At 38.3% G+C, this 25,819-nt stretch overlaps 1 protein-coding gene across 1 annotated transcript in view; it reads right to left on the bottom strand.

Moving 5' to 3' along the window:
• Positions 1-25,819, bottom strand: part of NEB (nebulin) — a 195,660-nt gene that overhangs the window by 96,409 nt on the left and 73,432 nt on the right. Inside the window, exons 54-75 of the mRNA XM_053671780.1 lie at positions 24,510-24,617; positions 23,866-24,177; positions 23,232-23,435; positions 22,842-22,946; positions 22,644-22,751; positions 21,410-21,721; positions 20,915-21,118; positions 20,133-20,237; positions 17,385-17,492; positions 15,211-15,522; positions 12,674-12,877; positions 12,244-12,348; positions 11,609-11,716; positions 10,078-10,389; positions 9,341-9,544; positions 8,517-8,621; positions 7,369-7,476; positions 5,987-6,298; positions 4,872-5,075; positions 4,302-4,406; positions 3,274-3,381; positions 232-543 (exon numbers count right to left, since the gene is read on the bottom strand). Coding sequence (XP_053527755.1) covers positions 232-543; positions 3,274-3,381; positions 4,302-4,406; positions 4,872-5,075; positions 5,987-6,298; positions 7,369-7,476; positions 8,517-8,621; positions 9,341-9,544; positions 10,078-10,389; positions 11,609-11,716; positions 12,244-12,348; positions 12,674-12,877; positions 15,211-15,522; positions 17,385-17,492; positions 20,133-20,237; positions 20,915-21,118; positions 21,410-21,721; positions 22,644-22,751; positions 22,842-22,946; positions 23,232-23,435; positions 23,866-24,177; positions 24,510-24,617 — 4,065 coding nt within the window. The remainder of the gene's footprint in view (positions 1-231; positions 544-3,273; positions 3,382-4,301; positions 4,407-4,871; positions 5,076-5,986; positions 6,299-7,368; positions 7,477-8,516; positions 8,622-9,340; positions 9,545-10,077; positions 10,390-11,608; positions 11,717-12,243; positions 12,349-12,673; positions 12,878-15,210; positions 15,523-17,384; positions 17,493-20,132; positions 20,238-20,914; positions 21,119-21,409; positions 21,722-22,643; positions 22,752-22,841; positions 22,947-23,231; positions 23,436-23,865; positions 24,178-24,509; positions 24,618-25,819) is intronic.

Below are 25,819 nucleotides of genomic sequence, written 5' to 3'. Positions count from 1 at the left end.
TATACCCATTGCTACATCTTTTTATTTAATATGTTAGTAAAAGCATACATCTACATATACACACATATGTGTAAATATGTATATATTTTTAATTTGCACATTTTATGACATTGTTGTGAAAAGTTGTGCATAGGTTTAACCAGATTGCCAAGAGATTCCATGGCAAAAAAAAGTTAGAATCTCTTTTTTAAACCTTTTAAACACATGCTCAATAATATTAGACCCACTCACATCACTCTGAAGGTCATAGGCCTTCCGAGCATGAATGACGTCATTCTGATCGGGCAGGCAGGTCCATTCGTGCAGGGGGTGCTTGTAGTCTATGTCGCTGACAAGGATCTGGCACTTCTTAGCAAGCACCACCCCCAGCATGTCCACGGGGCTACTGAACTTGGTCTTCCACTTCTCAAAATCCTTCTTGTACTCCCTGTCACTCTGGATCTTGGCCGCGTGAATGGACCACATCATCTTGGGGTCATCCTTAATGTTTCGGGCCCCAATGTGGTGGCCAAGCTGTTTACGGTAGCCTTCCTTGTACTTGTACTGCAAAAAAGAAAAGGGACATTAGTCTAATAATAAGAATATTTCATTTATATGACATTTCACAATTTCATACACACACTATTTCTTCCGATTTTTGCTACCACTAGTGTGAGAGAGAAAGGTTCATATTATCAACCCCACTTTATGAAATAGAAACCTAAAGTCTAGAGGAGATAAGTTATTTTGTTCATGGTCACATCACAAGTAGGTGGCAGGGTTGAGACTATAATGGAGTGGCATCTGGTTCCTAATATTGTCCTCTTTATCCTAAACTATATTGAGGTAGGGTAGCAAGAAGCTAGGAAAATTCCTTGGCAAGTGGATTGGAGAAACCAAGACAAGAAAATTAAACAAGATCAAACAATTTGAACAACTTACAGCCGGCTAGTGAATCACAAGAAGTTATCTTCCCTAACCGAGAACACTTGAGAAAAAATGGTTCATACTTTGCCTGCCTAACCAGAGAACACATAACTCAAATCACTCTGGTCTGGGAGAGAGAAGTCAGAGACCCAATTTTTGTCATTGGTGCCAGCCAAACCCAGGGACAGATGAAATCAGGGAAATAAATAGCAAAAACTTGATTAGAGCCAGACAGACTAAGGTAAAAGTAAAACAATAGAGCAGACCGAAGAATAATCAATCCCAGACTCCCCTATATGCTTATTCTGATGCATCGGCATATTGAAAATGCACATGGAGAAGCTGACGAATAGTCTGCTGAAACGTTCTTCTAACAGCCTCTCCCCCAGAAGAGAGACTAAAACCCTCACAATAAAGAATACCAGCACAGGCTCCCTCTAGAACACGCCCATGCCCCTTCTTGGGTATGAATATTTTTCTTCCTCCTACACTCACAGGGTCCCCACAAGACTTGCAACCAGGAGACCAGCGGGAAGAGGCAGTTCATCCCAGTCTTACCCCTGATCCTGTCTCCAAGGCCCCCTTTTTCTCTGACTTCCCAGATGTGCCTTGTCTCACTTCTTTCTTACAATGTTTGTCGGGAGTCAAAGTAGAACACCGCCTAGGCTTTCCACTGTTGATTTTTCTACCCTAAGTCCTTCCTTTGTTTCACTGTTCCACCTTTAATAAACATACTTTCAAAATCCCCTGGACTCACGTTGGCTGTGAAATCTTTCCTGTACAAAGTCAAAAACCCAGGCACTGCAGGCCAGCCCGAGGCAGCCCTGCACCAGGCCAGTCCCTGCCCGGGGACAGCACTACCTAGCTTACACGGCATTGCTTAACAAGTAAAGGTAGAGCATCTCGTATAATTTAAATGAGCATCTTCTGAATTTAAAGATGTGGCTATTTTTCCTAAAAATGCTTTAATATTTAGAATATTTTAGAATATATTCTTTGTAATTACAACGCATAGTGAATTCCTTGGTGGAGGATATGGGCTGTATTCAGATGGAGTCACCAGGGACAACCTCCCCTATTAACCTGTTAATGTGAAATTTTCACCATGAGAAAGTCATGCCTTGGGTCAACACTCAATTTACTTTTAAGATTTAAGAATAACATGTTATAGTCCGTTTTACCATGAGGTGATCATAGTGTGGGCTTCTGCAGGTGGACAGCCAGAAAATGTTTAAATAATAGAAGGAATAAAGCATCATGTAAGGCATGGGACCCTTGTAGAACAAGAAAAGTCTGGATTTGGGTTCTAAGCAACCCCAGTACAGAATGAGGTCACTGGACACCCTCCCCAGATGGGCCTCAGGAGAAAGGAAGAACTAGACAGAAGATACAAGTGGGTACAGAAGAAAAGCTTCGCTTACTTCTCAATTTGTTCTTGTGATCAAGAACACAAGAAAACCTCACTAAACGTTACAAAGTCTGAACCAAAACTCTAAAACACATCCATCATAGAATCTTCTCTTTTTTTTTTAAAGATTTTATTTATTTATCTTTAGAAGGGAAGGGAAGGAGAGAGGGAGAGAAACATCAATGTATGGTTGCCTTTTGTGTGTCCCCTGCTGGGAACTGGCCTGCAGGGAACCGGCCTGCAACCCAGGCATGTGCCCTGACTGGGAATCGAACCGCGATTGTCTGGTTCGCAGTAGAATCTTCTCTTAATGCCAGGTTGCACGAATAGGAGTAGCAGGAAACTGTTCACACTTATATTGATTGATTGGCATGTGCAAACAATGCTTTTTTTTTTTTTTTACAAATTTCTGTGTCAACTTCTGCCCAATTTCAAGCATATGAACCTATTTTTAGTGTCCATAAAATATTTATATTTAAGAAAATAAGCCCTGGCTTGTGTAGCTCAGTGGATTGAGTGCAGGCCTGAGAACCAGAGGATTGCGGTTTGATTCCCAGTCAGGGCACATGCCCAGTTCCCAACAGGGGATGCATGAGAGGCAATCACACACTGATGTTTCTCTCCCTCTCTCCTTCCCTTCCCTCTCTCTCCTTCCTTTCCCATCTAAAGATAAATAAATAAAATCTAAATAAATATAAAAAATACTTTAGAAGCTTTAAGAAAAAAAAAAGAAACACTATAAAAAAAGAAAATACCTCTATTTTTAATAGATTAGTAGGTATAATAGATATAGTATCTTTTGCTTTCCTTTGTGTTTATTTGCAATTTTGCACATGAGGGAATCACTAAATACAATTGAGACATAGGGACAACAAAAATTCTGTCAAGAGAAACTATAAAAGCTTCCATTTGTGAACATCTCTGGATATGAGCTGTGTCTTCTAAAAACATCAACTTACGTCACTAGCAATATCTCTGGAAGCCTTGGCTGACCGGATCGGAATGGCATCCAAACGCAAGTCGTAGCCTTCCTTCTTAGACTCTTCCAAAGCAAGTTTATAGAGTTTCTGCAGGAAAGAGAGGCAGTAAGTCATTCCTCCTTTCATGAAAAAGGAAACTATTAATTAACTACTTTTTTCCTCATCTTCATTTAAACTACAGGAACAAACCCACAAAGTGAAGTATCAGGGTGGGTTTGTACAAAACTTGGTTTCATAGGACTTAAGTATTTTAAGGCACATGTTCTAAACTTTGGAATTTTATTGATAGGCAAATTTCAAAAATCTCAGGGGCAGATCCAATGTGGTTGACAAACAAACACATGTTAAAAAAAGTGAGTTACTATCACCATCATAATATTAAAGAAAGGCCATTTTACTACTAAAAAAGAATAAGGAAAGTATTTAAAAACTGAATATATTTGGATTCATGAAACACTCAATGCACTCCCCTTATTTTTTCTCATGTTACTGTGGACTATTCTCGAAGACCGTGATCTATCTGTAAAGTAGGGTTTCAGAACAATTGCCCTGATAAAAATGTTGGTTCTCCATGAGACATATAAAAAATGCTTGCAAATAACATTAAATGGTAATTAGAACTTTAATGAAGCAGCAAAATAATGCAGGGCATAAAAAGTCACTGACTATCAAGCGAGTTCCAAGCCAAGGCCTGCCTAATAAATAGTTGTTGAATAAAATAATGACGTGATACCCTCACTGACATGTAGGGAGAGGCTTTAGGAGTGTAATTCCTATTGGGATATTTCTCCATAAGCATTTCATTTCCTGATACTCTGTGGTTAAAAGGCTGGCCTACTTTGCGGACCTACCACATAGCTCAAATTGAATCAAGGGAGAACTACCTTTTACTGGCAATGTTAGTTTGGAGTATGTATAATAAGTTAGTCAAAACAGTACATGAAGGAAACAGTTACAGCGGTTCATTTTTGCCTTTCTGTTCCCTATAACATCAGTAGTTCACTCACATCACTGTAGTTAATTCGGTTGAGTTTGGCCAGCATGATTTCTGGAGTATCAGGCATGACATGGATGGTTTTCTTATCATTGTCCCAGGCTTCAGTATATAAACGCTGTGAAAAAAAAGTGAGGAAAATTATTTTGCAGTTCACAGACTTTTTTTTTATTATATACCAGTCATTTTTCCTCTATACAAAGTAGAAATAAAATGGTTAAACTTACATAAATTTCTACTGTTTATGTATATAAATTACTATTTCCAAGAGTATTTAGTTTGCTATTTTGTGGACTCAGAGTTTTTTACTGTTTCTTATTAAAATTCTACAGCAGTTCTGAAAAGTACAATTGGGTTGTAGTGTTTAAAGTCTGTAGTTCTAAAATAATTATAGCACATAGTATTTTTAACATCAGTTTAATATTTTGAAGAATTAATAAGTAACTATGGCTTTACAATGGAAAAGTCATTTTTAAAGGTATCATAAACCCTATAGGAATCTTTAAAATGCAGTGATATGTCAGAATGTTCACCTTGTTCTATGCTGAGTTTTGATACCTAACGGTGAGGGGTAAAGACTCACCTTATTCATGTTTATAGCGTTGTTCTTCGCCAGCACTTGCTCCGGGGTGTCAGTTATGCAGGTGAATTTCAGCGCGTCTGGGCGCTGACGGTAGATATTGTCACTCAGTATCTCTGTGGCCCTCTTGGCTTTAACAACTTCCAAGGAGCCAATGGGCACCCAGCCAATGCCTTTCATCCATTCAAGATCTGCCTTATACAAATTCTGCAAATCAGCGGGTAACACATTTATTCATTAGTGTTTTGGGTTCACGGTCACAAAATGGCTCACGTTAGAAAGACAACAAAACTGCTGATGAACGGATAAGGCTCTCAGCACTGATCACTCATTCATAAACATAATTGAATTATGAATGTGTTTTTTTCTAAGCATTTTTTAGTACAGAGCATTATACCAAGAATTATGAGATTTTTTTAATGTAAAAGACAGCTATATTCTTGAATGTATTATAAAATTTTTACACAAGGTAGTATATTAGATATTTCCCTAATTATTCTTTTTATTTTACCCTTAATAGGATAAGTCCATTTTTAATAACAATTTTTAAGAACCAACTTTATTTTATTTTACTTTATTTTTATTTATTTTTTAATTTATTGGGGGGCATTGGTTCACAAAACCATACAGGTTTCAAGAGGACAACTCAACAAAATCATGAAAAAGATAAGAATGTCTTAGTACTTTCCTGTCAGTAGATATAAAATATGAATGTTAAAATAATTTAACATAATATACCTCTGTGTCCTAGCTCTCCATACTACCCTCCATTCACATATACATACATTTCTACCACTTCTGCCCCAAAATGTGTAGTTATATATTTTGAGGACTAAGATTTATTTAACTCAGACAAAGAAAGCCCAAATTACCAGGAAGAAATATACCTGTACAGAACTGATAATTTATACTTTATTTCCTCTTTTACATATAGCTTTTGCAGAAGAAAAAATATGAAATAAACTGTAGGGCTGCCAGTTGGAAACTGTTTTTGAACATTCAATTGTGTATTATTCAGAAATACACAAACAAATTTCAGTCCATTGGCACCAGTCAGAGCCCGCGGACGTGATTGAGAGCTGCTGTTACCATGGAGAACCGGCATGGGGAGTACTCACGTCACTCTGGAGGTCATAAGCTTTCCGAGCATGGATGACGTCGTTCTGGTCAGGCAGGCATGTCCACTCGTGCAGAAGATGTTTATAGTCCACGTCACTGACCAAGGTCTGACATTTCTTGGCCAAAACGATACCAAGCATGTCCACTGGGCTGCTATATCTGGTCTTGTACTTCTCAAATTCTTTCTTGTACTCGCGGTCACTCAGCACTTTGGCAATGTGAAGGGACCACATCATCTTGGGGTCATCATGTACTGCTCGGGCACCAATGAGGTGACCCAATTCCTTACGATAAGCTTCTTTGTACTTGTACTGAAAGAGAGAACCCAGCAAATGAGGAGCCGTTTCCTGCTGGTCCTTCTGTGGTGACGCTTTTCTGGGAAAGGCACTAGGGGAGTTCGAGCGCGCTGCTGGGATGCTACCCAGTGGGGCGTGCTGATGCGCGGAAGAGGACGGTGTGTCGGGGCTCACACCCCCACAGGCTAACTCTATGACAATTCCTTTATATTATGCTAGAAATTACATGTTGACAAAAGCGATTAAAAGTAAACATTGAAAGGGTGAGTTCAGGTAGAGTGATAAACCGTCTCAGAAGTCAGTTAGGTGGAGGGGTACGTCTGAGATGTGTTTACATGGTGCATCAATCTTATTTTTCTACAGCATTCGGAGAAATAATCTCTGCACAAATAATCTGGGGTATAGTTTAAAACTGGGCAGCTTTTGTTGTTTGATGGATAAAGAGTTTAAGTTTTGCAAGATGAAACAGTGAGAACATACTTAACACTGGGGAACTATGCACTTGGTAAAAGGTAAGATAGTAAATTTTATGTTGTGTTGTTATCACAATAAAAAAGAAAAATCTACAAAAATATTGTTACTCTCAGATTAATATTAAGTTATCAAGGAATCTGATGCTTTTATTTTTAAGGTAATGGAATATTGATTTTGTGGACCCCTGGCAAGGAAATTTACAGCTTTTTTGCCATTCTATGTCCTTCTTCAAGTCATAGGGGAGAACTCAGTGAAACTTCCTTCTTCGCTGGAAAGTTTGCCTTTGGTGTATCCCGAGGACAGCCCATGAGGTTTTAGGAGCAGTTTGGCATATGTCCATCTAACTTTAATCAAGGCACTCAATTTTATTAAGCAAAGCCCGAACCACAAGGGTCAAAGGAACCGCATTCTAGTGTAGGCTTTGTTGTATGATGCTTGTGATCTGGGGCACGTCACCTACAGTGTCAAAGCTTCAAATTATTTGCCTGTAAAATAAAACTGGTGAAGATAGATGATGACTAAAGAGACTTCCAGCTGTGTCCCAATGATGTGACTCCCTTCACAGGGTCTGGCCTCTCGGTAACAAAGGGAGGGACTTGATCAGCTCTTACATCACTGGCAATGTCCCTGGAGGCCTTGGCAGCCACAATGGGAATGGCGTCACTTCTCAAGTCATAGCCTTCTTTCTTGGCTTCTTCCATGGCCCGGCGATAGAGGCTCTGAGGACAGAAGTAGTAGCTTTTAGGTGCAGTACTTGCTTTCACTCTAAAATGTATTTTTGCCAAAGGAAGACTACTTTTGGATGCAGAACTGCACTAGTATATTCAGCTCTAAATAAAATGTAAAAAGATATAAGTATGCCTCTCTTTAAGGCTACAATTTTATAGGCAAAAGTAATTAATATGGGTGAAACAATAAATATGGCCAAGTCTTGAAATGAGTGCTTAAATTTTCCAGTGTTCTCAAACTGAAGAAGAGTCTACCTTCCCCCTTTTGTTAAAAAGGAAGACAGATGCACAGACACATATGACATCAGAATTCGTGCTTAATAAACCAGATAATTCTTTGTCAAGAACAGCCAGGCAAGAAGCTGTTTCTGCAGCAGTACTCCTGGACTGTGGAGACATGCAGTGACAAGTTCAGCTGGAGACAACGCATCAAGGTTGTATTTTATTGTGTTCAGACAATAAATGGGCAAATTTAAGAATTCTCTTAGTTCTTGCCAATAAACCTCAAGTTATTTTGAGCATATTAAAAAATCTAATTTTCACAGTGACTTAAATGTGAATGGAAAATTTAAAGTTATTAGGCAACTACTGATATTTTGTACTGGACTGGGTATATATATATATATAAAACCTCATTTATTCATCACAGAAATTCTTTACGATAGGCATTTTATCCTGTTTTACAAACGAGTAACTGAAGAAAAATTCACAGAACAAATTTTGAAGCAAGTATTAATCTGATAAATAGCAATTCTTTTTAAATTAAAATTACAATTTGTTTCAATCACTAATAGTTGACTTTGAGAGCTTGCCCCTCCTGATATAGAGAATTTTTGTATTTATCTACTTCTCTATCTACCTATCTACTTTTTGAACACAATTATATATATCTTCAGGACAGAATATTGTCCATAAGAAATAAAACTAAACTAATTGGTCCACATAAGAATTAAATCCATAATTCTAACCTTTCTTTTACATCAGCAAAAATCAATGTGGTCAGATTAAGGAAATAAAATGAGTGGTCTTACCTCACTATAATTTATTTTATTTTGCCTTGCCAATGTAATTTCAGGTGTGTCAGGCATGATGTGGATTTGGGTTTTGTCTTTGTCCCAGGCTTCTGTGTATAAGCGCTGTAAGAGATAAAAAGGTGAGTGAATTAGATACACAGTGTTCGCTGTAAACAGAAATTTCCGATTTGGACATCCTAACAGACTTGACAGCCAGCATCCTCACTATCTGTGCTGCGTGCAGTAGACCAGTACTCTCCGGTCTCTTTAATATTATGAGAGTATTATTACTAAGTATAAATGTAGGTTAGAGACATGGATAGTAAAACTGTGTGTTTCATTACAAAATCACCTCCGTTCCAAGTAAATGAAAGGCAAGTATTTTCTTTCCAAGCATATATGGACAGCCACATGTACTGTGGCCATACAAACAAATCCTTCCCAATCTTTTGTTTGTTGTTTTATTAACTGCAAATGTACCTGGATTAGCCATCTCTAAGTTTCTTTTTTAATAAATTTTATGGAGATTTACATTTGATTTGTTTGTTATACTTACCTAGATGAGTGCCCAATAAGAAAAAAACTTGATACCAAACCATAATAACTTTCATAGACTTCAAATAATTTGCATTCCAAATAACTGTCTTATACTTAACTCTCTCAATTTCCCAAGAGATGTCAAAGTAGAAATTCCCACATACAATGTAACTGAATAGAAAACTCAACCAGATCACTGTACATAGGATGACAATTAAATAAAACAAAAAGATTAACTTAATTAATTATAAATATTCTCGAGAACCAATAACCCTGTTTTACTTTCCCCAAAACTGGGAGCTCACCTTGTTCATGGTGATGGCGTTGTTCTTGGCCAGCACCTGTTCCAGGGAATCGGTCACACTGGTAAATTTGAACTTGTCAGGAGGCTGGCGGTAGAGGTTGTCACTCAGTATCTCTCCAGCTCTCTTGCACTTGACCACATCCAGAGACCCAATGGGGACCCAGCCGATGCCTTTCATCCACTGGAGATCTGATTTATAAATGTTCTGGTGAGACAAACAAAAAGCAAGTATTACTAAAGCTGTTAATGACACCTGATTTCAAAAATGAAAGAAAAAGACTGGGAAACTAGCCAAATTTCATGTCTTTCTCTTTTAAAATATTATGTCCTCTTTGAGAGAAAAGTATAGCACAGTGAATGAGGTGTGAAGAGAGAAAAAACATTATCCTTTCTGAGAGCTCTGCCTAATCTTAGACTATTATCTATTATTACTCCAGTGATTTTCATCTCATGGCACATATGAGCTAATTACTAAAATTCTGCAGTATATAAAAATGTAGTTTTTGTTGATCTGACAAAAATATGTATAATTTTGATTCACTCACATTGGACAGCTATTGTTGTGCTGATGTGGTCATTTTTTTATTTGACAATCTAAGGGAGAAGAGGTCAATGCCCTTGACTAAAATAGTCAGGTATTTCAGGTTTCAATAAATCTTGTGGCACACCCATGGAATAATGCTGTATTACTATCATGAGTGTGGTTACTGGTGGTATTTAACGGGTCTCAGTACTCACATCACTCTGAATTTCATAGGCCTGCCGAGCGTGGATGACGTCATTCTGGTCAGGCAGGCATGTCCACTGGTGCAGGTAGTTCTTGTAGTCAATGTCACTGACTAATGTCTGGCACTTCTTGGCCAAGACCACCCCCAGCATGTCCACGGGGCTGCTGAACTTGGTCTTCCACTTCTCAAAATCCTTCTTGTACTCCCTGTCACTCTGGATCTTGGCCACATGCATGGACCACATCATCTTGGGGTCATCTTTGATGTTGCGGGCTCCAATGTGGTGGCCGAGCTGCTTGCGGTATCCATCTTTGTATTTGTACTGAAATAAAATCAGTCATTTTAAAAATAAAAATAAATATACAAAGCTACATGTCTTATTAATTTAAAAGTCTATTATTTTAAAATTGGTAATTCTTGCAGAGAAATGTAATCATCTGAATATGAATTTATCTCCTCATCCTAAACTCTGATTAGGCTTCACAAAAATACTCTAATGGGAAAGTATGCCAAAGTACACAGTTTTAGAGTTTGCAGACATTAAGTTCCTGGAAATAAAAGCAACAACACTTTTAAGAAAATCAGTTGGAATTGTATGCTACCTTTGCTTCATCTTGGGCCAGTAAAGTCACTAACCCAGAAGTTTTACATGTGGTCTTGAGAACGCTACTCCTGAGTCCACAGGTACCATTTTACCCTCCAGACTACATATTGCCCCTCCCCAGTCTGGCTCTGCTGACTTTACTGATTGGGCCACTAGACTCCCTCAAATGGACGGGGCTGGTTTTTCCATCGTGTGCTTCTTGCTCTGTCAAAAATCAAATTTCACTAAGGTTTTCTCGGATTCCTCAAATGAGAAAACAAATTATACAACTACAAGAAAGCATATTGTAGGAGGTGGTGGTAAATGCCTGGACATGTTCTCTCCACTTGAAGTGACAATGTCACACAAATCCTAATGTATATTTAGGACCCACTTCCTCCAGAGACAGTGGGAAGAAGAGTCAGGCTCACCATTTGGTTGTTTTGAGGTGTTTGCCTTTGATTTTCTGTTTTCATTTAAAAAGAATTCAAAAGGAAGCACATAAGGTAATTTTCAAAGAAAGCTGATAGAAGTCCAGAGCAGGTTTGGGGAAAGGTGTATTTCCCTAGACCTAACTGTAACAAGGCCTTTTTCTGATGTTGAACCAATATATGTAACCAAGTTATTTTTTAACTTTTCTGGCATTTTCTTATCTCTGCGTAGGCCATGTGCTCAAACATGGAGATAATGTCTCATAATCATAGATAGAAAAAGCTTTAGATTCAAATTCAATTTTATAGTGAAGATTAGGACCCCTCACCACCATGGGACCTGAATATTTAAGTCTTTTGGAGTTAAAAATGCAAAAGAGCTTTTTTCAAATGAGAAACATTGTTTCATTTAAATCACAATAAATGTGCTTGAATTGGCATTCAGATGCATCTTCCTGTTGTAATAATGACTGTGAAGGGCCCCAACCCCATCCAGCCAGGTACATACATGGAGTGGTGTTACTTACATCACTGGCGATGTCCCTGGAGGCCTTGGCTGCTACTATCGGGATGGCATCAACCCGCAAGTCGTAGCCTTTCTTCTTTGCTTCTTCATTGGCAAGTTTGTACAGAGTCTACAGAAAGTAAGTCAGAGCTAGAGCAAAGGTCTGACAGCAACCACTTAGAGATTATCAAGTGATACACCACATCATTTAAAAAAGAAAAGGCTCTGGAAATCATTGAAAATTCTAGCAATATTGAAAGTAAATACATTGTATCTTACCAAAAAATTATATAGCATTAGAAAAAAATGAGTGGGTATTAACACAGATTTGTTAATCTAGTATATAGCATAGATTGATATATTAATCTATTATTAATCTACAATGATATGTAATAGATCAATATATATGTAGATTAAATGATATATTATACATATTAACACTGACTAAATATGATCATAATATGAATGGATGTACAAAACATCAACCTATATATATTGCTGAGAGAAAAAAATTGCAGAACAATGTTTGAGTGCTCACATCACAGAGCCACACGCACCATCGTCGTTGAACACCTCCACAAAAATGTAGAAAAACAAACAACCACCACCGAACAACAACAACAAAATAAGTGTAGTGCCACAGACTTTTGCTCCTACCTCACTGTAGTTGATTTTGTTCTGCCTCGCCAACAGAATCTCTGGAGTGTCGGGCATTATATGAATTTGAGTCTTGTCTTTGTCCCAGGCCTCTGTATACAAACGCTGTCAAAGAAGATGTTCATAGAAAACCATTTGAAATAAGAATTACAAAATGTCAAATTAAAACAGGATTGTTATCGCTCTAATGAAAAAAAAAAACAAAAAACCAGATTTGAAGAAAGGTATCCAGTGGGAGGTTTTTGGAGTCTTAGTGCTGGTTATCAAGGTTAAAACCAGGAATCATACAAATTATTGAGAGGCTTTCCAGTATGTAATTTAGAAGGTAAATGTGACCCCACAGTTTCATGGATGATTGTAACTCCACTAGTCATTAAAGGGTTGTGACACCATTTGGCTCCCGGTGAAGCTTGGGGCAGCTGAGGCTCACCTTGTTCATGGTGATGGCGTTGTTCTTGGCCAGCACCTGTTCCAGGGAATCGGTCACACTGGTAAATTTGAACTTGTCAGGAGGCTGGCGGTAGAGGTTGTCACTCAGTATCTCTCCAGCTCTCTTGCACTTGACCACGTCCAGAGACCCAATGGGGACCCAGCCGATGCCTTTCATCCACTGAAGATCAGACTTGTATACATTCTGTGAAGAGGAAAAAGGCAGAAGCTCTTCAGCAAATCAAAATATTTAGGGTAAACACGGAAATGAAATCAGTAATAAAGTATGATTCTGGTTGTTGCTGCTTTTCATAGAAAATGAGTATTAGGCTGATGAAAAGAGGAACTGTGTTAAAAGATAACACCAAAATGTCTCCTGGCCATAACAAAAACTGATCATATATTTCAGGTTGTTAGGGGAGAAGTGATCCAAACTAACATCTTCTGTCAGTCAGTTCAGTGAATGTGGTGCCCATGTGCAAAGGAAAAGAATGCCAAGCCAGAGTGAGAGAAACCACATATATGTCCAGCAATGGGTTATCAGTAAACAAATGTTAGCCTTAGCCAAACGAAATAGTTTGCAGCTATTAAAAGTCATATTTTTAAGAATATTGACAACCTGTACAAATGTCATTAATATAATATTAACTGAAAGAATAGCACATGCATTTTGTAAATATATTGTGTGAGAAATTACATAAGCAGGAGTGGTTGGATTATTATTACCAGCAATATATTTTTATTGTACTTCAAAATATCTGTAATGCTCTTATTTTTAGAAAGAGAGAGAGAGAGAAGTTAAAACATAATCACGAAGACGATGATGTAGAATCCCTGATGTCCTGGGGCAGAACTGTGACAGCTGTAACGCTGTCCAAGATCGAGGACAATAACAGCAGTTTCATTGGTCCTGGGCCCAGTCTCTTCCCCACCAAGTTCTCAGGGTGGGAAGTATGGACTCCTTTCCAGAATCATCTTTATTTCTCACTTTACTTTCTGTTGAAGAATTTTGTAAACAGAAACAGACTCATATACAGAGACAGAGACCAGGCTGATGGTTGCCAGAGGGCAGGAGGGTTGGAGGACTGGGTTAAAAAGGTGGAGAAATTGAGAAGTACATATTGGTAGTTACAAAATAGTCATGGGATGTAAAATAGAGTATAGGGAAAATAGTAACTAATAGTGTAATAACTGTATACGGTGCCAGGTGGGTACTGGAAATATCAGGGGGATCACTATAAAGTGTCTAATTGTCTAACCACTATGCTATCTATACACCTGAAACTAATACAAAATAATATCAAATGTAAATGGCAGTTGAAAGAATAAATAAAAAATAAAAAATATTTATTAAAAATAATTTTTGTGTGCCCATTAAATATTCATAACTACTTCACAATAATGGGATTGGATCTTTGCCTGACTCATTTGAAGGATTTTACTTGTAACAACAATGAAGTAGAAAAATACACTGATATTTTGCAGTGTAGACAAAAGGCCTATTGGAGTTGCCTTACGCTGAGTAGTTACTGCCCCCTACATAACAACAGGAAAAATGAAAACAATAACACTGTATACACCTGGAGGGCATTTTAAGTTCAGATGCTTCCCATACTTCTGAGTGTATTACAGTGTGCGGGCAGTGATCTTGAACAGTACTCCACAGACAAACACAAGCAGTCTGTCGATGCTGTCCCACTACGCGTGACACTAACCATTTTTAACTGCCTTTCCTGTGCAGGCAATGCCTTTCTTTTTGGAAGGAATTTCAAGACACAGGGTTCTGTATGTCAAAAGTTACAGACAAATGAGGGAGTTTTCATAGGTGGGCTATACAGTTTCCAGGAAAAGCCAAGTAATGTGTAATTATTATTAATTTGCTTTATTCTGCAAAGCTTTCTACTGTTTAATAACTCCTTCAAACATTTATGAAACATATGCTGCAGGAAATGGGCTTGTCATGCTGTTTTGAGAGGGGTCATCTGCTTGTCACAGGTCCTAGGTCTGCCATTACCATGCGACCCCTCTGCACAGAGAGCCGTGCTAAGAGGAACAAGGGTCACGAAATGACCCAACAGCTTCCAGGCACAATGGTTTTTGTTATTTCATAAGAATACCATCAGAAGTGTAGCATATAGCAATGTAGCAGGCCTTAGTATCCTGTTAATTATGGCCTCATTTGTTTTGTAAGGAGAGCTAAAAACCAATATCAGAGTAATTTAAAAAAAATTAAAATGTGTTCTTTTCCCTTTAAAAAAATTTTTAAAAAGTCTCCCTCTGGTGGACCCTGAATTCTAAATTTGCTTAATTCTAGTTTTAGTTTGATAAGATCAAGTCCAGTTGATATACTTTACTCCCTTAAAAATCCTATTAACATATTCGCAATAAAGTCATAAAACTACACACTGACTCAAATATCAAATATTTAAATACCATTCAATAAATCCTAGTTTGGGTAGGCCACTGACTGTATACAAAGAATAATTTTTGTATAGTTAATTACTACACACAGATCTGTTATATAGAGGGTATACTCACATCACTCTGAATTTCATAGGCCTGCCGAGCATGGATGACGTCATTCTGGTCAGGCAGGCATGTCCACTGGTGCAGGTAGTTCTTGTAGTCAACGTCACTGACTAACGTCTGGCACTTCTTGGCCAGGACCACCCCCAGCATGTCCACGGGGCTGCTGAACTTGGTCTTCCACTTCTCAAAATCCTTCTTGTACTCCCTGTCACTCTGGATCTTGGCCACATGCATGGACCACATCATTTTGGGGTCATCCTTAATGTCCCGGGCTCCAATGTGGTGGCCAAGCTGCTTGCGGTAACCATCTTTATATTTGTACTGAGATGAAAATGTACAAATTAGATTTTTATTGTAAATCTTAGAGGCCCCAAGTCTGTACAAAATCATCTTGCTTACATCTCAGTTGTAACTTGATATTTGCTAATAAACACTAACTCAAGCCAGTGCCTTGACCTTTACCCTAAAAGTTCATAGAGGTAACCAGTAATGATGTAGTCAGTATAATTGTAGTGTATACCCTAAATCACGTGTAGCCTGGTAATAAGAAACAGTTCTGGAGGCAGGAAGCACACACAGTGGGGAGAGGTTACTGGTAGAGTGGGGAAGAGGTCATTTGAATCTTGGAGAAATGAATTTTATGCACTAAAAGCATGTCAGGAAAGGGATGCACTTGGTGTCTTGGTGTGTTTAGTAAGTAATGACCTGACTGGTTGCAAGGGTAGTACTCTAGGTCAAAGGCTACATACAGTAGCAACAGACAAATTAATTTTTTCATAATGGATCCATTTGTTCACTGGTGGTGGCAAATGCTTGGCATCACTTTGAAAGTAGTTGTTCTAGTTAAGCCTTTGTAGCAGCCTAACTGCACAGAGCATGTTCCTAACAAAGTCACGGCTCCATGTGGGCCAACAATGTTTTCATTACTCGGTGTCCAATGCCTTTGTCCTATAGTCTGAGCTAGTTGTCTAAAATACATGCTTCTTAGTCTTAAGGAAAGCTGAGAACATGTAGATGAGTCAGCAAGAGGCAACGTGGTACAGTGGAGAGGAATGAGGGTGCCTGGAGTTCCAGCTCCACCACCCACTAAGTTGGATTTTAGACAAGCTGCTTAAGCAATCCACAAAGAGGGGATAGTAACACTATTTATTAGGGTTTATTATCCTGGGATAATTATGAGAAGTAAGTAAAATAATACATGCAAAGCTCTTAGCACAGAGTTATCAGTACTTTTGCTTATCAGTATTTCATTATTTATTATTGTTGGCATAAATCCATTTGTAGGGCAACTCCAACATATGTAAACTACAGTGAGTCATTAACACAGTTTTCCAATAGAAAGGGCAGTGCACAGTGTGTTTCCACATTCCTGAATATTGGGTCCCAGTGTTTAGAGTAGTGGTCTGTTCCTTGAAAATTCCCTGAGGCCCCAGGAAATGATGATGGTTTTATTCTGGGAGGTCTGAGTTACACAGCCAAGAGCTGTGTTGTTAAGGGTATGAGCTTAGGTTAGTAACCACCGCTGATTTAGACCTTCTTTCAGTAATCCTATAACAGTGGATTATAAGGCAAGGGTCATATACATTTTTAAAATGTTGTATATTAATTGAGCACAGGCCTTCCAACTAAAAGATTGTGGTTTGATCGCCCATCAGGGCACATGCCTGGGTTGCAGGCCAGTTCCCAGCAGGTGATGTACCAGAAGCAACCATACACTGATATTTCTCTCCTTCTCTCCTTCCCTTCTCTTCCCTTCCCTTCCCTTCTAAAGATAAATAAATAAAAATTTAAAAAATGTTGTATATTAAAATGTTACATTAAGCCAAGCCCTGATTCTCACTGAGAGAACTTAAGTTTTTGAGTTACACTTTCTATAAGCACTGTCATAATTTTTAGACAAGCATCTCCAAGCCTGCAGCCACCTCTAACAACTTCCGCATGCATGGGTCTTTCCCTGTCTCAGTGGATCAGTTGTAATGGAAGATTCTGTGTTCTAAAGGTTACAAACACCTCTTATGAATATCATATTTTTTGCTTCCCTCAAAATTAGGTTTTTCAAAAATCCCACACAAACACATCAGGATATATTTTCAAAGGGCCAGGAAAGTTCTTTTTAAAGATTTAGTTTAGTGAGAATGTCCTCTCTGATGGGTCACATCCTTGGAATAAAACTGATAACTCACATCACTGGCGATGTCCCTGGAGGCCTTGGCTGCCACGATCGGGATGGCGTCGCTCCGCAAGTCGTAGCCTTTCTTCTTTGCTTCTTCATTGGCAAGTTTGTACAAACTCTAAATTGAGGCAAAAAAAAAAAAAAGTCAACAAGATGTTGATATTCATGCTCCCAAACTGATGGGGACTGAAATAATTCACTAAGTTCTGTGTAGGTAGGTGCCTATAATCTTACTTTTGAGTGTTCCAAGCCTTCTGCTTGTTTAGTTTTTGGTGACGAGAGCTATTTATGTAAGTTCTGAAATGACAGTTTTCACCCCTCCAAAATAAAATGACTTAAAATGGTGGCTAACCTACCTAAATTCTCTAAATTACATTTTGCATAAGCGTGATATACTGTTGTTTTAAGCTGTCAAAGAAACACCATTTTTTTTGCTGGGAGACAAACTTGGGAGAAATAACTAATGTAGCATCTGAAAGAATCTAAGAGTCATAGAAGTCTCCATGAGCTTAAACAAATAGGCCCAATCTAAGAAGAAGAAATTGCAGGGAGATAAATGTTAATCTTTGAATTGGGATTTAAATTGCCAAATGTATAAATGCAGGATGAGGAAACCTAGCTTAAGCTCATAATGTCTTAGCATTTCAGTTGATCCCAAGTTCCATATGCCTCAGACGGAACATAGCTGCTGCCGGGCTCTGAGACACACGGTGCAGAAATGGAGGTCAGGTGTCCAAAACAGGGCATAGGACATCAACCCTATTCTACATCGATCATTCCTCACTTGCAGACTTTTGTTTGGTTCTGAGAATCCTGCTCTAGCAGGGGTGTCATGTGAAGAATGCCCAGGAACTCAGGCCGTGTGGATTAGAAGAGAGCCCTGGATGCGGTTGCAAGGGAGGCACCCAGTTGCCATCGCCCTCTCCATGGAGCGGGCACAGATTGGTCTGCATGGCTTCAGAGGGCTCTGTGAGTCTGCAGAGAGACATCTTTGAGTCAGTACACCAGGAGCATCTTCTAATGGAATTTTCAGAACAAATGGGTTGACTTACGAGATAAGCTCTTTGTCACTGAGAACACTTAGGCCAAAGCAGGATGACAACCTACGTACTGGGTGCAGACTCCTGTGCCAGGAGAGGCTAAACATCTGTGCTTCTGCGATGGGGGCACATGCCCCTACGCTCACAGAAAGTAAGAAGGAAATGGCCTTGCGAATACACACAGTGGCAGATCCTCTCTCTGTCTCTCTCTTTCTCCATGTTATTGGTAGTACTTCTGCGATTTTCATCCTTAATCATATTCATTAAAAATCTTAAATTTTGATCTTAAACTATAATTTAGGAAAAATAAATTATTTGGGGAAATAGATATTTAGCATAGCGATGTAGTAGAGAAAGGGAATAAATGTGTAGTTGATTTATTGCTAATTTCCTAACTTAAAAAAATGAATAAAAGCTAAGGAGGGATGGAACAATGAATAAAGCCAAGTGAAGGAAATGAGGGCAGAGGTGGGTCTGTTAGATATGACTCACATTTGAACTTCTTTCTAAGATAAATAGTAAAGTCATGGACCACGGTTAGCATATTAATCTAAGTTTGGTTAGTGGATCTTTTTATCAACAAACTGAACTCTGAAGAAATGAGGTGATCGGGTTTAAGGGGTGAGATGAGTCGATCAGCCAGCATTCTGGAAGAAAACAGAGAACACACCCAAAAGGGCTGATTCCAGATAGTTTAAGGACTGGACTATTTGCAAAGGTGTGAGCAGGATCAAGGGAAATCAACCCTAGGTTTGGCAACAACAGGAGGTCACTACACTCCTAAAAGGGCAACGACAAGAAGTTGCTGGAATCTGGGAGGTCCTGTAAGCTTAGGAAAGGACTGCCTAGCAGCCGTTGTTAACCTACAGTCCCCACGGAGAGAGCCATGGGGATAAATGCACTGGCCTCTCTCTCTTCCCACCTGACTGTCTCCTTCAATGCCTCCTTTGAGATGAACTCAAAAGAAAGCCAAAGGGCAAGGGAGTCTATTTGGTGCAAAGTTTAATAATCAGCCTCCCGAGGTGCACAGCAGGGTGGAAAAGGGCAGAGAATGTGTCTAGAGGAGCAGATGAAGGACATTCAGCAGCAGAAGAAAGATTTGTCAAGCTGGCAGAATGGTCTGGGACCATAGTAGCCCCGGTGGGAGCAGAGGGCATTTCCCGCAGATTCCACTGTGTGTCTTAGTAGTAGTGGCAAAAGGTACTGTTTTTGCCCAGCTAATGAGAAACTGATAATTTTTAATAGGAAAAAGCCCAATATCCTTTTCTTAATTAAATTCTATTGTTCATTTTACACTGTATATAATGAAAACAACCACTAATATTTATGGTTTTAAAATAGATCCTAATTCTCTGAAGAATAACTACACTACTCACACGTATTTCATCTTTGTATTAGATTATAGTTTTCCATTAAGAGGATGCTTCTTGTTTCAAAAATTTAAATAAATTCAAATTAAAAAATAAAAATCTAATAAAAAGAAAAGTCTAATCTTACTGCTTACATCATTAGTTCTTATAATTTGTTCCTAAATGATAGTCTGTGTTACTTGAAGTTTGATGTTTAGCATGGTGACTAAGAAATGCAGGACTTGGTGTTCATGCAGAGCAAAAAGAGATTCTTTATAAAGTTGTCATTTAGTATTATATCACCCTGGAATAGATTAATTGAAGTTAGAAGCAGCATGCAAATGTTATAGAATTAGCATTTGCTCCTACCTCACTGTAGTTGACTTTGTTCATTCTCGCCAACATAATTTCTGGGGTGTCTGGCATGATGTGGATCTGGGTTTTGTCTTTGTCCCAAGCTTCTGTGTATAAGCGCTATCAAAGAAAACATATACTGTCATCAGAAAAACATACAGTGTAAAATTATTAAGAGTTTCAGGGCCATAAGAACCTCATAAACGAGACCTGGCTCGTGTAGCTCAGTAGACTGAGCACGGGCCTGCAAACCAAAAGGTCGCAGTTCGATTTCCCCGTCAGGGCACATGCCTGGGTTGCAGGCCATGTCCCAGCAGGGGATGCAGGAGAAGCAACCATACATTGATATTTCTCTCCCACTTCCTTTCCCTTCCCTTCTAAAGATAAATAAATTAAATTTAAAAAAAAGAACCTCATAAACAAAAATAGCAAATGGTGACGCACTCTAACACATTATGTATTATATACACATTTCTTCAAATAAAGTAATTAGTTCATGGTAGAATAAATATTTCTGATAATCTGAAATGTATGTTAACAAAAAGAAATTGAGAATACCTTTTAGGCAAAGATTATTTTCTATAAAAATATGCTATTTATCAAAACCATAGCACAATTACATAAGTAATATAAATAACATATCAGACTGAGATAGATAGATGGATATATGCATAGATAGATGGATAGATAGATAGTGTTTTGGGGCTCAGTGCTCGTTTTTTTTCTTGATTATGCTTCTATTTCTTTGATTCAGCTTTAGGAGTCCTACCTTGAGTCTCTGAATTTTGAAGCCTCACCTTGTTCATGGTGATGGCATTATTCTTGGCCAGCACCTGTTCCAGAGAATCAGTCACACTGGTAAATTTGAATTTGTCTGGAGGCTGGCGATAGATTTTATCACTCAAAATTTCAGTTGCCCTTTTGCATTTTTCCACATCCAAAGATCCGATGGGAACCCAGCCGATGCCTTTCATCCACTGGAGATCTGACTTGTACATATTCTGTTGACACAAATAGTCAATAAATATTTATCTCTGCACTGGGAAATAATTTTCAGCTAAAGGATGTGAAATAAAGTAAGAACCCTCTTGAAAATTTAGTTTAGTGGTCAGGCAGAGATCAGACAATGTTCCTTTTTGGTCCGAGGGTTAAACAATTAACACAAGGAAAAAAAATGCTGTTTCCCCCTTTGTGGGGGTGGGTGAACTTGGTGCCACTGGCTACTATCTCCAAGTGGTGTAAATTCACTGATTTCCCACCCTTCCATGTCACTATCACCATCGGGTACTCACATCACTCTGGAGTTCATAGGCCTGCCGAGCATGGATGACGTCATTCTGGTCAGGCAGGCACGTCCACTGGTGCAGGTAGTTCTTATAGTCCATGTCACTGACTAAACTCTGGCACTTCTTGGCCAGGACCACCCCCAGCATGTCCACGGGGCTGCTGAACTTGGTCTTCCACTTCTCAAAGTCCTTCTTGTACTCCCTGTCACTCTGGATCTTGGCCACATGCATGGACCACATCATCTTGGGGTCATCTTTGATGTTGCGGGCTCCAATGTGGTGGCCGAGCTGCTTACGATAGCCTTCTTTGTACTTGAACTAGAAGAAGAAAAATGCTGATAGTCACTTATTTTAATGTTTAGTAAAAAGCAATTACTAAGTTCACATTTTATTCATTAAAAAGATAATGATATGACCCTAAATATCTTATAAACCATTTAGAAAATAAAGCAGATATATTTATACAGAAAAAAATAAAAATTAAGACATTTTGCCATCAGGGGATAACAATTGAAAAAAACTGCTTTTTGTGGTGAGTGAGAGAGAGCGGATGGGGAGAATAAAATTAAGATTTGAGTCATACTGTATATGGGTTTTTACCTGCTTTTTTCAATTATCATATAAGCATTTCTCTGTATCATTAAATATTCTCTATAAACATGAACTTTAATGGCAGCAGATTTTCTATTATATTGGTATATATTAATGCTTTCCCCACTTCTGTGATTTTTGAACATTTTAAAGTTATGATGTTCACTTCCCATATTTTGGAAATAAATAAAAAATAATTTTGAGCAAATTTCTGTTTTTAAAAAATAAATATCTATAGCCAACCACTGGATGCAGAGACATATGGTCCATGTGCATAGGTGGACTCTACATAGAATAATATGTCCCCTTCATTCAGCCTTTATAGGTTCACTGGTTCTTAGGGCATGGACTGGATGTTGAAGGCATCCTAAAGTGAATTTGGTTGCATCTAAGGATACATCATGTGGAAAAACCAAAAGGATGTCTGAAGTATAGTCAAGTATCCAATGCTTTTGTTCAGCAGGAAATGGACAATATTTTGAAATGCATGTTGCTATGAACTCAGCCATCACTAAGGTTTAGCCTTTGGTTGAGAATTTTATTACCATCATTTTAAACTATTTACTGAGAAAAAAAACTATTAGCAAGAACTTTAACCTCACAGATTAACTGTCAAACCTAAGGCCAAGATCTTTTCAGATGCACTTACCTCACTGGCAATGTCTCTAGAGGCCTTGGCCGCCCTGATGGGAATGGCGTCTAGCCGCAAGTCATAGCCTTTGAGCTTGGCCTCTTCTAGGCCAAGTTTATATAGTTTCTAAAACAGATATAAATTATTTTAAGTTTGATTTATGAAGTGCAGGCAGTGTAAGGAAAATATAGCACACAGCACGAATACATTGCTTACCTCACTGTAATTTATTTTGTTTTGTTTAGCTAATAAAACTTCAGGGGTATCTGGCATAATGTGGACACTGGCTTTATCTTTATTCCAAGCTTCTGTATAGAGGCGCTAAAACAAACAAAGAAGATATGACTAGTGTGGGTCGGTAATGTATACATACCAACAAATAATCTGGTTTTTAATAAGAGTAAAGAGAGTCTGCTCTGTGAGTGGGTATTTGTGACACCTTCTGGTCTGATGTTCCATGTCAGGAAGAAGGACAACACTCACTTAGAAACCACTTCAATACAAAAAAAAAGAATCAAAGGTGATTTTTCTTTTATAGAAACAGCCTTCAGTGTTTAGTCACACAGAGACAAAATTAATATTCCTCCCAAACAAGAAAGAACTTACATGGTTCATGGTAATAGCATTGTTTTTTGCCAAAACCATTGGAATGGAGTCCATAAGGCTGGAAAACTTAAATTTGTCTGGCTGTTGACGGTAGGCATGGTCACTCAAAATCTGCATGGCTCTCTTGTTCTTCTCATCCTCCAGAGAACCACTAGGTAGCCAGCCAACGCCTCTCAGCCACTGAAGGTCAGCCTTATACAAATTCTGAAATTACAAATGCCAGATAACTAAGCATGATCATAATAAAAGGTCTTTAAAGAAAAAAATTATGGTATGGTATAGTATAGTATATATTTCAATGATTGAGTTCATGGGAAATGTCAACATTTTGGTATGTCTTGTATATCAACAAAATATTCATATTAGAAGCAATATTTAAAAAAAACATTTGAAACAGAACATGTAGAGAAAAACCCAACTCTTCTAGGCCAACAGTCTAGAAGATTCTACCAAAGCAATGGGGGCTTTGCTGCCTCTTTCTTTTAACATTTGGGTGACTGGACAGAGTGTGGCCGTTAGTTGAGGGGAGTATAACTCAGTTGTATACACTTAATTTCCCTCACTTTAGGGGAACTGTGATGCTTAAGAAAGCATATACGTTGTTTTGTTGGCCAAAGGAAAATCTTAGACTCACATCGCTCTGGAGGTCATAGGCCTGCCGAGCATGGATGACGTCATTCTGGTCAGGCAGGCATGTCCACTGGTGCAGGTGGTTCTTATAGTCCACGTCACTGACTAAACTCTGGCACTTCTTGGCCAGGACCACCCCCAGCATGTCCACGGGGCTGCTGAACTTGGTCTTCCACTTCTCAAAGTCCTTCTTGTACTCCCTGTCACTCTGGATCTTGGCCACATGCATGGACCACATCATCTTGGGGTCATCTTTGATGTTGCGGGCTCCAATGTGGTGGCCAAGCTGCTTGCGAAAACCTTCCTTGTACTTGTACTAAAGGAAAAAAAAGTCTTATTTTTTTCAAGATTAACTTATGTTGCCATATTTGTAGCAAATTAAAAAACACATGAAATTCAAATATTTCACTAAGCCTAGAGAGCCACAGATTTAAGATTTTTTATATGAAAGATTAAAGGCTAAATCCACCTCAGATTTCATACAAAATAAATGCATCCTTGAGCTCATCTTCACCCCACACTGCAGGTCTGGAATCATTTCACTATTTTAATTTGTTACTCCTTGAAAGATTTTGTTCAATTTAAGATGAAATTGAGACTGGGAATGATAAATTGCAATCAAATCAATAGAATGAAATAAAGTCTTACTTCGCTGGCAATATCTCGTGATGCTTTTGCTGCTTTGATTGGTATGGCATCAAGTGGAAGATCATAACCTTTTTTCTTCAACTCCTCATAACCCATTCGATAGAGTTTCTGTTAAGAGATGAAGATCACTTTGGGAAATAAACGACTGCACCCTAGTGAGTCCAATGCGCTAAATATTTTAAGAGTGCATGGGAACAGTATCTAGAATACACAAATATAATTGGAAATTATCCCCATTGATTGCTAATGATTCTGTTTTAAACGTCAAAACTCTTCAATTACCTACATCAACAAAATTAAATGTCAGTGCTTTTTAAATGCTTATGAGAATAGAGCAGAAGTAAATTGATAGAGAAAGAAAATGAAATATCATTTAGGTGCTCTTTTCCAATTAACTCAGAGTGTTTCATTAGAAGTTTTTCTCAGTAAAGAGCAATGCCTTTTCATCTAACAGCTCTGGTGGGGGGAAATCATGCCTAACGAGCCGTCTCCTCCATGTAGCTAAAGCATCGTGAAATGGAGTCTGCTTCACAGTGTAAGGTCAGCCAAAGTCGGACCACGTCTGTAGGTATGAAACATAGTGCTTCATCATTTTTAAAATGTAAGATTATTTCAGGGAAATTTAAATAATTGAATTTTATAAGCTCAAGTGAAATAAACTATTTTTTCAGATTTGTTACATAATTACATAATTGAGAATGTAATTTAATGCATTTTATCCAGAAATGAGATTGTTTAAAATGCCTGTTGATTTTGGATTGGTGTTTATATATATATATTTTTTCCTTCCTTTGTGGCATTACTTTAATATCTTACTTAATATTAAAGTCTTTCTATTAGAGTTTAGAATTTGTTTTTAAAGTACTTAATTTTTATGTCTGTAAATTTCAGCAGATTATGCTATGATGACAATAAAAATAAAAATGAAATTCCCCTGCAAGAGTTTTGCGATGCTGATTCATTTTACATTTCATTGAATGTTATGGGTCAGGCACTGTCCTAGTGAAGCCCTGCAGATTCATTAGCAATTGTCCGTGACCCCAAGGAGCACCTCTCCACATAGGGGAGAGTGACAGAAACCATCACATTATGACAATAAGTGTAATCGTGGACTACAGGGACAGCCAGCACGCAACCCATCTCTGCCTGAGACAGGGAGTGGCACTGTGCTGTTGTTCGAGCTAACAGTCAGCACGTGAGGAATCTAAGTCACATGTACTTCACTAGTGGGAATGAATAACCCAGGCATCCAAAATAACTTGCAAATAAATTTACTGCCTTAGAAGCAATTAAAATTAGCTTCCTGAAAA

This window comes from Artibeus jamaicensis, unplaced genomic scaffold (assembly GCF_021234435.1).
Source record: "Artibeus jamaicensis isolate MK-2021 breed Jamaican fruit bat unplaced genomic scaffold, CSHL_Jam_final contig_1832, whole genome shotgun sequence".
Taxonomy (NCBI): Eukaryota; Metazoa; Chordata; class Mammalia; order Chiroptera; family Phyllostomidae; genus Artibeus; species Artibeus jamaicensis.
Note: the sequence above shows the minus strand (reverse complement) of the source record. Positions and strands in the feature narration are given on the sequence as shown.